We start from the raw sequence: 12,254 nt of genomic DNA on the forward strand, positions 1-12,254 counted from the left end.
CAGCATTTTAAGTGCTTCACAGGCTTTGTCACTTGTAACCACTTCTATTATAGATATGAGAAGTATCTTTCCTTCTCATCATGTATCATCTAAAAGAGCTCCTAACATAGTCTAAAAAAGTGGAGCCCTAGTCTAAGACTGATTAAGGAAACTTCTCATTATCTTAAAGAGGAGGTGTGGTTGCTAGGAATGACACATTGTTTTGAAAGCTGAGATTGGTTCATCAAAACATACAGTGCATCCAGAGTATACAGCTTGTTTAAAAGCCACCTGTGGGAAATTCAGTGGATTGGACATGATTTGGCATCCACCTGTCTATATAAGGTACCACAGTTAATAATTTCTCTGCTTCCACCATTTTGTCTGCTTAAGAATCTCTTTAGCCTCTTAAAAGTCCTCCTGCCTTACTGATTTTATGTTTAACAGTTTTTCACATTAGGAGCTCTTTTAAGGGCTACAATGCTTTGTTAAACATTTTTAGCTTTATAAGGATTGAGTCTTAACTTAGTGAACCAGGGAAATTCTTAGAAAATGTCATAATTCTTTGACAGTTCTATTCTATAAGAATATTCTTAGGATTTCACCACTAGGGGCAACCTTTAGGCTCAGGAAGCTTGGTGAATATGGCCCCGGATTTATTTCACAAACTCTGAGATCACAATTATATCTAAGAAACTATCTAGTAATGAATGACAAAAAAAAATAAAGAAATTAAGGCTCAGGTTACCATAGAGACTTGGTGTAAAAGGGAAACGTGATCAAGGTGGAGCTGAGATTAACCAGTGACTCCATAATAACACATTATTTATAATATATTTCTTTATTAACATTTTAATCTACAAAGGTTTTAAGGCTTTAAGTCGATGAAGAGAACGTGACAACAGCTTGTTGGTACATTAAGGCTTTACTTAAAGTGCAACTGACATCAATAAAAAAAAACTGAAATCAAGCGTACTGGAAAACAATCATAGTGATGTACTTCTTCATAAAAGTACATGTAGACCTGCAGAGCAACAGCTTGGTCTCGTCATGAGCAGCTCCATCAAACCCCACTTCCCAACAACTCTTCCACAGCTGTCCGTCCACTGAAAATGACATCATTCACTGAAACGCCATCATACGAGGAACCAATCAGAGACAGCGAGAGGTTGTTCTTCTTTATGAAACTGCGCATCGACTCTGGGAAAAAAAGACACAGCTTATAATAATCTTCCACTACTGTTTCTAAGGGTATCGTGTTTAGATGCCAGTACTCACCCACTCTCTGAAAGTGTCCTTGGTAATACTGAGGTATACAGTCCTGACGAGAGAAGGACACTCCTGTTACAACACACTAGTAACAGTTGAGCCATAACTGATCTACAGTACAGGTGCAAGAATTATGAAACAGAAAAGTAATTTCCTCGTTGTACCCTATGTACAGCCACCCGACTCCAGGTGGGTGCTGCAGCAACTCCAAGGTGGCTCTGCACTGCTTCAGTGGCTTTTACTAATAGACTCTCCTCTGTTACTGTTTCTGGAGCCCCAAAGACCTCCTGGAACCAGGCCCCACCCATCATCACCTAGAAGACATGGTCATGACTTTTAGGAATCTTGTGGTATAGGAACTGCTGAACACAAATGATCATTTTGTTCTGTTGGAGAAGGAGTGTGTGTGTGTGTGTGTGTGTGTGTGTGTGTGTGTGTGTGTGTACCGTCAGTCTAGTAGTCTGTCCATTAGGTCTGTTGTGTTGCGGGAAGAAAACAGAGTCATAGACCACCCCGAGTAAACCCCGATCCTCCGAAGATGGAATCAGGTGACCAAAACCCTGACAACACACAGTTTTAAACAATTGTGGACAGAACATGCTTGGGACTCAGGCAGGTCAAAGGGACAAACTTTTTTTTTTTTTTTTTTATTTGGTCTATTTGGGTTTTTTTTATTTTATTATATCAACACTTCCAGTTGAAATCAACTCATAGCGTCTGCCAAGCCTTTGTTTGTTTGTATGTACGTGTCTGTGTTCTCAACCGTGGTGCTCACCGTCACAGGCAGGATAGAACCGTCATACTCCAGATTTACCACGGCAACTGTTGCTGTGAAGATGTCCTGCAGCTCCTGGATGAGAGGGTGACAGGAGGAGGGCAGGGCTGAGGACAGGACTTTGCGGGTGGGGAGTGGGTGGTTGGTGGGGGTCAGGTAAAGAAATTACAGGCACAGGTGAAAAAAAATACTACATGCAGCCAGTTTATCAGCCGATAAATAGAAACAAAACATCGAGACAGTTTTTCCTGAACCAGCACTGTTTCATCACATCCAATTATCATTTCATAATTGATAATGCAGTAGACTGACAGCATCTGGATGTGTCGACAGGTGATAAGTGTAAAATCAATTACTCTTGTTGCACTTTGCATTACATTTGTAACTGAAGCTAACTGAGCGAGTGTTAAGTGCATCTAACTGGGACAGTATCAGACAAAACAAGTCATTCAGCTTCACTACAGGCTACTCAGTACAGAGTCCTCAACGACTACAGACCAGTGGCTCTGACCTCACATATTATAAAGGCTTTTGAGAGGCTGATCTTGGAGTCCCTCTGAACTCTGGTCAAACCCTCACTTGACCCCCTCCAGTTTGCTTATCAGCCTCAACTTTGAGTGGATGACGCCATCATACATCTGCTCCATCGCACCTACACCCACCTGGACAAGCCTGGGGGCTTAGTGAGGATCATGTTTAATTTCTCGAGTGCATTCAACACCATCCAGCCTGCACTGCTGGGAGAGAAATTAAAAAACATGCAGGTTGTCACTCCCCTGACTTCCTGCATCATGGACTACCTCACTAACCGCCCACAGTACATCTGCCTGAAGAACTGTGTGTCTGACACTGTGGTCTGTAGCACAGGTGCTCCACAGGGGACAGTTCTGTCTCCATTCCTCTTCACCCTGTACACCTCAGACTTCAGGTACAACTCAGAGTCCTGTCATCTTCAGAAGTTCTCTGATGACTCTGCAGTTGTAGGATGTAATAAGGGTGGAGATGTCACAGAGTAACAGGGAGAAGTGAACAGGTTTGTGGACTGGTGTGAGCTCAATCATCTCAAACTCAACATCTGTAAAACAAAGGAGCTGGTGATGGACTTCAGAAAATCTGATCCTGTCACCAGTCTCTCTATACAGGGGGAGGAAGTGGAGGTCATATTCAAATATTGCTGTTCTTTTCTCTCTTCTCTTTCCACTCACCCCAACCGGTCAAGGCAGATGGCCGCACACTATGAGCCTGGTTCTGCTGGAGGTTTCTTCCTCTAAAGGGAGTTTTTCCTCTCCACTGTTGCCTAAAGCTTGCTCAAATGGGATTGTTGGGTTTTCTCTATAATTTTTTGTATAAATATTTTCTGTAAGGTCTTAAACCTTACACTGTAAAGTGCCTTGAGATAACTTCTGTTGTAAATTGGCGCTATACAAATAAAATTGAATTGAATTGAATTGAAATACAATATCTGGGAGTGCACAATAAACTGTACTGGAAAAATAACTCAGCAGCACTGTACAAAAAGGTTCAGAGCCGGCTGTACTTTCTGAGGAGGCTCAGGTCCTTTAACATCTGCAGCACCATGCTGCGGATGTTTTATGAGTCTGTGGTGTCATCTTCTATGCTGTGGTCTGATGGGGCGGCAACATGAAGGTGACAGACACTAACAGGCTGAACAAACTGATTAGGAGGTCTGGATCTGTTCTGGGGCAGAGCTGGACTTTCTACATGTTGTAGCTGAGAGGAGGATGCTGTCCAAACTCCTGTAAATCCTGGACAATCCCTCCCACCCACTACACAGTGTGCTGCTGGACAGAGGAGCACGTTCAGCAAGAGACTGATAAACATCAAGGGCTCCACAGAGCGCCACAGATCCTTTTTGTCTGAACTAAACTGACAGCAGCTGTACCAAGGCGAAACATCTTCTAGCATTAATACAGTTTTTTGAATCCTGAAGGGTTGTAACCCTGTAAGTGTGTGTCAGTGCACATACTGATGACTGACTCTGTGTTAGATACTACAGTCAAAGTCTGTAGACCACAACTTACCTTTGGCAGGCAGAGCAGAGATGATGTGATCAGCTGATATGACTCCATCCTCCATGGTGATCTGCACACACATACACACGCATAAAAGGAACTTATAACACAAGAATATGAGATCTGAACATTTGATAGGTTTTGTGGACTCAGACGTGTTTAATGTGCATCATGACTCACCACACTTAAGCCCAGTCACAACTCACCCCCCTCTAACCCTCTTACCACTTAGCTACAGTTTAATATGCTCAGGAGTTCCTGATTCTCTTCAGGGCTGAGGGGTAGGGTAAAGTAGCAGGGCTTCTTACTGTTTGTTTTTGACAAGAAATCCCTAAATGTTGGCATGTTTTTCAGAAATTGGCTGATAAAAATGGTTAAAGACCAGAACATCTTAGTTTACTGTTGTAGACATTGTAAATTTCCTTGTCTTGTCCGTTTATGATGATGTGTCTGAACCTCATCAACTGGTGACACACGGCTCTTGAGCCATTTCACAGAGTAATGTTTCATCCACTACCCCTTGTTAATCTGAATGGGACTGGGCCTAAACCAGGTAAATCTTCCATAAGCTGAAGAACACAGAGATTGACTCACTCACCTTCCAGCCAGAGGCTGAGGGGGTGATGTGTTTAACGGCTGCCTCTCTGTGAAGCTGCACTCTCCCACTCTGCTGGAGGAATTCAGTGATGGTTTCTGGAAGAGTCTCTACTCCCCTGCTTAAGGACCACTGGGCCCAGGACTCTTTAACAGATCGCTGAGCCAGACGGCCGGGGGAGACCACAGAAGTGGAATCTGCATGTTTTTAGCACATAGACTACATGAGGACAAACTGAAAGACAGGGCAACAATCCTCTTGTAGCTGTAAAAGTGTATTCCTAGTCAGATTCTGAGTCTTGTTATAGTTGCATTCCTGTATGCTGATATTGTAAACAATAAAACAAATTGTCAACACCAGAAACAATAATACAGTAAGAGTTGGAGTTTACCTGAGCCCAGCAGCAGGCCCAGTGTCAGGGAGCCTCCACGCCGCTCTGCATTGTATAAGAAGGGAAAACAAGAGCGCACACTCAACTTCCTGCAGTCACCAGCAAACACACCACGACACAAACTGTCCATAGCTATGTCTGCCAGCTACACGCACGCATGTGCACACACACACACACACACACGCACAATGCATTAAAATTGAGAAGCATAACTTTCAATAAATGAATGAAAAAATATGAAGGATGAGGAGAGACACATATTTTAGAGATATTTTAACTATGACCACTGTTCCACACACAGGATGTCTATAACAAAGTCATGTCCTCAGACAATGCTTGTGTAAGAAACAATCTCAGTGCTTCCCCTCACCTCTTTTCCCAACCTCCTAGAAATAAATGAATGCACAGACTCATCATCCCCTCTGCCTTTCTTCACCAGTATCTCCATGGCAAGACTTGGCAGGAGAGGACGAGAGAAGGGTGGGACTGTCCGCAAAAGTCCACTGAAAGAAACATGGAGAGGATTCCTTAGGTTATTGGGTATTCATATGTTTCAGAAGAAACTGGTCACGAAATGTGATCTGACCAAAACTTTACCAAAGTTACTAATACCAAATATCGAACAAACACATTATTTTTAAACTGATAAAACACAAACAGTCATGATCTTTAATGTTTTTAGTGAACACAACCACTAAATCCACTAAATAGATTCTGTCACTAAACAGCAATCAGAGTTAGATGTTAATGAAACCTGGAGTCTAATCAATGAGACAAGAATGGAGGTGTGGTTTAGAACTACCCTGACCACAGCAACCCATAGGGATGCTGTGGAAACCTCAACAAAGCTGTTTACACAAAACATAAGAATCTGTCTGAGCTAACGCAGTTCTGTTAGAAATAATGGTCCAAAGTTCCTCCTGAATATTGTGTAGGTCTAATCCACAGCTACAGGCAGCACAACCTTGAGGTATGAGGTAACAACCTTGAGGTTATTTTGACTAAAGGCTGGTTAGTGTAGTGGTAACATCACCGCTTCCCATAGTGGAGACTGGGGTTCAAATCCCAGCTGTGGCCTCCTTAGGCAAGACCTCCTCACGCTGCCCTGCCTACTGACTTGTAAGTCCATCCATCCATCCATTTTCCACCGCTTATCCGGGGCCGGGTCGCGGGGGGAGCAGCTTAAGCATAGATGCCTAGACACCTCCTCCAGCTCTTCCGGGGGAACACCGAGGTGTTCCCAGGCCGGCCGAGAGACGTCTCTCCAACGTGTCCTGGGTCTTCCCCGGGGCCTCCGCCCAGTGGGACATGTCCGGAAAACCTCCCCTGCGAGGCGTCCCGGGGGCATCCGAAACAGATGCCCAAGCCACCTCAACTGGCCCCTCTCGATGCAGAGGAGCAGCGGCTCTACTCCGAGGGTGTGCCCAGCCACCCTACGGAGGAAACTCATTTCGGCCGCTTGTATCCACGACCTTGTCCTTTCGGTCATGACCATTGGTGAGGGTAGGAACGTAGACTGACCTGTAAAACCTTTTTCATCACGACGGACCGGTACACCGACCGCATTACTGCTGCCGATGCACCAATCCATCTGTCAATCTCGCGCTCCCTTTTTCCCTCACTCGTGAACAAGACCCCAAGATACTTAAACTCCTCCTCTTGAGGGAGGATCTCCCCCCCAACCTGGAGGGTGCAAGCCACCTTTTACTGGTTGAGAACCATGGCCTGGGACTTGGAGGTGCCGATTCTCATCCCAGCCCCTTCACACTCGGCTGCAAAGCGCCCCAGTGCCTGCTGGAGGTCCCGGTCTGATGAGGCCAACAGGACAACATCATCTGCAAAGAGCAGAGATGAGATCCTGTGGTCCCCAAACCGGATTCCCTCCGGCCCGTGGCTGCGCCTAGAAATCCTGTCCATAAAAGTGAATGAACAGGATCGGTGACAAAGGGCAGCCCTGTCGGAGTCCAACGTGCACCGGGAACAAGTCTGACTTACTGCCGGCAATGCGAACCAAGCTCCTACTCCGGTCATACAAGGACCGAAGTAAGTCGCTTTGGATAAAAGCGTCTGCTAAATGTAAAGGTGGTTCAATCAGTTATTAAAACACTCACTTAACTCTTAACAGGTTAAAAGGTGTTTAATAAAGAAAATATATGCAGAAAACCAGGAAACTGCAAACAGGTAAATGGTCTGCACTTATATAGTGCTTTTCTACCTAGCTGGTACTCAAAGCGCTTTACACTGCATCTCATTCACCCATTCACACACACAAGCACACACACAAGCACACACCGATGGCAGAGCTGCTATGCAGCTGACCTGACTCACTGGGGGCAACTTGGGGTTTAGTATCTTGCCAAAGGACACTTTGGAATGTGACATGGCAGCCGGGAACCACCAATCCTGCAATTGGCAGACAACTGCTCTACTTATTGAGCCACAGCCACCCCCACTACTGTTCAAAAGCTTGGGATCACTTAGATATTTGATTGTTTTCTAAGGAAACACACATGAAATTTGTGTTAGTGAAGTATAGCAAAAGAACAGGAGATCAGTTTTGATAGCTTTCCTTCCTCAATCCCTTCCACTCTGTACAAATCTCCTCCCCAGACCAGTTTGTTGTGTACTATTTAGTGTAGCTGCTAGTTGAGAGCCTGTGAGGCATTTTTGTCTAAAATACACTTGGATATTTGTCTTCTTACACAATTGTTCATCGGGATCTTCAACTCATTTTTCTGTCCCTGTTAGAGCCAATTTGTGCTGCTCTCTGAAGGAAGTAGTTAACAGCATGATAAGAAATTGTAAGTTTCCCTGCAATTTCTAGCATTGAGTAGCCTTCCTTTCTAAGGCTAGCCCCAGTAGCCTACCTGAGCTACCGGGGCCACATAGCAGTCGCCTACCCCAGGGTGAGTGGTTCGATTCCCAGTTCCCCCTGGCTACTTGCTGAGGTGTCCTTGGACAAGACACCGAAACGCAACCACAATTTCCCCAAGGGGATCAATAAAGTATTCATTATTATTACTATAAAGAAAGTAAAATAGTGTCATGATCATTCTCTGTAGCATGTATTGTAACTTAGGGCCACTTAAGAATAATAATAACAACATTTGGACATGGAGGATCCCTTCTTCAATTAAACATTACTGCATATGGCAGCGTATGAAAAATGTGGCTTGAGATGTCATGTTCTTTGATATGCATTTTTTATTTCTCTTAGCTTTTTGTGATGTACACGCATGTGTACGACAGGTCCTAAGAGGTTAAAAACAAATGTCTGTGTGTATTATGGAGTAGCCAAACATAAATACAGCAATGTCTTCTGACCTTAATCCTGAAGGTAATTTGTGGAGCTGTCCATTGACATACAGATATCTGTTCTTGGAGGCAACATGACTGTAGGTGACTGGTAGAACCTCCCCAGCAAGGCCCAGGTCATCCACCTACACACACAGACACACATTTTAGTAATCATGTTGTTTTGAATGCTGTCACGGAGGCCAGAAACATGGACGACAACTGTAAAATTAATTATAGAGAAAGGTATAACTTGTGAAAGGGGGAATATGCAGTATAGGCCCTACTGGCCTTAGAGTGGTAAAGTAAGATGGAATGAAAGGACAGGAAAATAGAGCAACAGGAAACTGGTCAAATCCCCATCTCCAAGTCTCAGGAGGAACACCAACAGGAAAGAAGCCAACCTTAGAGAGATTCTCCTGAGCATCCAGTACAGAAGGAAGAAAACATTGAGGGAGAATTGAGAGAGGAGACTGAAGAGATTCATGATTAGGGAAGAGGAGCAAGAGCTTGTCATTGATTATACCCCCATGTCTCCAATTTTAGAGGCATCACCACCAAAGGAGGAAGAGAAGGGAGAAGATGAAGAGCAGCACCATATAACAAGCAGTAAGCAGGATGGAGGATAGATAGATTAATTAATTAATTGACTAAACATTTCACAGCAAGGTTAATCGATAAGAAAGATTATTATAGTTTTGTGATTTTCATAATAATTGATTACATGACATATATTAATGAAATGTGACAGTATATATACATCTGTTTTATAATAAATTAATGTGAAATGTGTGTAAGAAGTCAATCTGTAATAAAGTATTGTGTTCACAAGTCATGGTTAGGAAAGCAAAACTTGATGGAAAGTACCAGGAAATCTGGGAAAACAGATGGCTGGAAGAAAAAGGGTAGAAAATAGAACTTCAATTTGGGAAAATAAAGTCATGACTGAGACAGGGTGAAGTCATATGACTGTGGTGAAAGGCCACATTCCGATCACACCATCTGATTATACCAAGTCTGCATGGTAACTGAAAAACTCACATGATGGAAGTACATATAACTAACCCTAACTAATGCAGCGGAAAGAATATATATATATATTGCTGGTTATTATATTAGTGGATTGTATAATTGCTGGGGGAAACTGTGAATCAGCAACTAGACTGACAACAAGAACAACCACCTGAAGAGGTGAGACTGCCCTGGGCAGTTAGTCCATCGGGACTGGAAGCCACCTGGCAAGGCGAGGCTGCTGAATGCCATTGGGTCTTCAGATGAGAGCAACCTAATTCATCCCATACCAAGGAGTTATGAGTAGAATGGTAGTTTTTATAGGGAAAGAATAGACCTATTTGATTGATTTAGTGTGTTGTTGATTTTATCATTTTAATTTTTAACTCTTTTATTGTAGTTATTGCTGTTACTTTTTGGATCTGCTAGTGGAGATGTAGAGGGGGAAACATTGTGATGAAGGTAGTGAAAAGCTGGATGAATCTGTTGTGCAAATACTGTTTGACTCATATATGAGTCAAACAATAGAACTCACCATATTGAGTGTATTGCGTCCCACTGCTCCAGTGGGCCGAATCCCTCTGGGTCCATGTTCAAACACTGCCCCATCTGACCTCCTAGTGGACCACAGCCAACCTCCAAAACGACTGCTGGACTCTAAAACTATAATCTAGACCCCAAATAAGAGACAAACACACATAGAGACATAGTTCAGTGATGAAAGGCAAAGGCAGTATTTTAGTTAATAGTTTTGTCCACACATCTGAGTCATTCATAATTTCTAGTTGATTATTTCATGTGTGCCATATTACTATAGAGTTATTTTGCAAGGGAAAGGTTGTCCTGATGCTTTGCTTGGATTCTAAGGTCCAGAACATTCCATGTACTGGTTTTAGCTGCTGTACATTTACACAAAAGGCCTTGCAAACAATACTGTATGATGGAAATTTTTCTAAACCCAGAGAAAAAAAAAGAGCAAACAGGCCATAACAAACAAAGAAACGATTAAAAAAGTAGCTGGATAGGGAAGTGGTAAGAGTGCAGCCCTCCATGAGGGAAACTGGGGTTCCAATCCTGGCTGCAGCCTACCTCCTCTAGGGGTCCTTAGGCAAGACCTCCTTATACTTGCCTGCCTTTGTACTTTTACGTCACATGTAAATAATATGATCAGGAACAGATTGCAGCTTCATAATGCTTTTACCTAACACAACAAACACCAACAGTCCTTAGCTAATAACAGCTTAAGAATACCTACTGAGATCTCGCACTATGTAACACTGTGTGTATTTTACCTTAGAAACCTGGGGGCTTTTGCACAGGTAGTAAGAAGCTGCCAAACCCCCAATCCCCCCTCCGAGGACTGCAACTGTTCTCATTGGCCGACTGTAAAACACAAATGACATTGAGTAAGTGAGAGATGTGTGACACACAGATGAGGCGAGGGGACAGCAGAGCTGAATACAGTGGGGTGTGCCTTGTGTAGGACGTCGGTTGATCATGATATGAGAAACCGTCAGCTTATCAGCTGTGTCATTCTGTCCCCCAGGTGTCTGTCCAACTGTCCACTTTTACAGTAGACAAAGAGTGAGAAGAGTTGATGTGGAGTTCAGGGTACATAGCCTAGTTACACTACATGCATTAAAGTGACTTGTTCATGGTCACTCAAACACAACAGAGGTTATTCTGTGGGTGTGGGTGTTTATGAAAATATAAAGTGATATCAAGTCACTCAACTCAAAAGTCATGGTCGAATAAACAAAAACAGGAAAGTCACCTAATAACACCATATTGTCCTGCATTACTATTACTATTACTATTACTATTGCTATTGCTAGAGGTTTGAATTGAGGCACACGCTAACGTTACTGAAGAGCAAAGACATGGTGTCAGCGGGCAGACATGCACCTGGAAACACAACAGCTCCACACACGCTCCTGTAGGGCGAAACGTACAGTTATAATAGAATGAAACTAACTTTCCGTGTTACCTTTATATGTAACCCAACAGTAGAGAGCGGAGCTCAGCGTTCCGCCTGCGATCGGCTGGTTCCGTGTGGAGCTCGGTCCTGTCAGGGACTCTTTATTTCACTAACGTTACTACAGTGTTTCCTGTAACGTTGGAGTGCTCCGCCCAGTTTCCTTTTCCTTGATGTTTAAACGTAATTTTATGTTAACTATGAACTGTTGCATTACCACCACCTACTGGTATGGAGTAGTACTACTACTTCATCTATCATGAATAATGATGTTTTTTTCTGAGCTGCAGTGATGGAGTAACAGTGTGCAGGCATGAACACTGTCAGGATTCTTGGTGCAATTAAATGCAGCTACAGATGTGGAAAAAAATGTTGGTACCCTTCCGTTAAAGAAAGAAAAACCCACAAAGGTCACTGAAATAATAAAAAAAAAATACAAAAAAATTAACTCATGAAAATCAGACATCACTTTTTAGTTGTGGAAGAATCATTTAAAAAAAAGAAAAAACAACTAATGAAACAGGCAAATAAAATTATGGTATCCTTAACCTAATATTTTGTTTTGATCAAAAAATTGATCAGATCCTCCCTGCATATAGCATGGATTGTACAACAACTCTAGATCCACGCTCGTACTTAGACTGCTTCCTCCCCGTAGATAATTCTGAATTAATTTCAGTAATTAATTCCTCTAAACCATCAACATGTCTCTTAGATCCCATCCTGACTAGACTCCTCAAGGATGTCTTACCTTTGACCAGCACGTCCATATTAGATCAGATCAATCTGTCTTTACAAATAGGCTACGTACCACAGGCTTTTAAGGTTGCTGTAGTCAAGCCCCTACTCAAAAAGCCCTACTCTGGACTCAGGGGTCTTAGCAAATTATAGACCAATACCCAATCTGCCCTTTATCTCTAAAATCCTTGAAA

General features: G+C 43.0%; 1 protein-coding gene across 1 annotated transcript; it reads right to left on the reverse strand.

Moving 5' to 3' along the window:
• Positions 1–823: 823 nt before the first annotated feature.
• On the reverse strand, positions 824–11,468 carry ppox (protoporphyrinogen oxidase). The gene is made up of 13 exons (XM_026373136.1): positions 11,335–11,468; positions 10,640–10,730; positions 9,883–10,017; positions 8,367–8,482; positions 5,413–5,545; positions 5,043–5,187; positions 4,655–4,848; positions 4,066–4,126; positions 2,024–2,142; positions 1,695–1,808; positions 1,413–1,562; positions 1,258–1,300; positions 824–1,179 (listed from the first exon to the last, which is right to left on the reverse strand). The coding sequence occupies exons 2-13, from the start codon at positions 10,721–10,723 to the stop codon at positions 1,043–1,045; spliced, it is 1,431 nt and encodes a 476-aa protein (XP_026228921.1). The 5' UTR covers positions 10,724–10,730; positions 11,335–11,468; the 3' UTR covers positions 824–1,042.
• Between the last annotated feature and the right edge of the window lie 786 nt (positions 11,469–12,254).

The sequence above is a fragment of the Anabas testudineus genome, chromosome 16 (genome assembly GCF_900324465.2).
Source record: "Anabas testudineus chromosome 16, fAnaTes1.2, whole genome shotgun sequence".
NCBI classification, from domain to species: domain Eukaryota; kingdom Metazoa; phylum Chordata; class Actinopteri; order Anabantiformes; family Anabantidae; genus Anabas; species Anabas testudineus.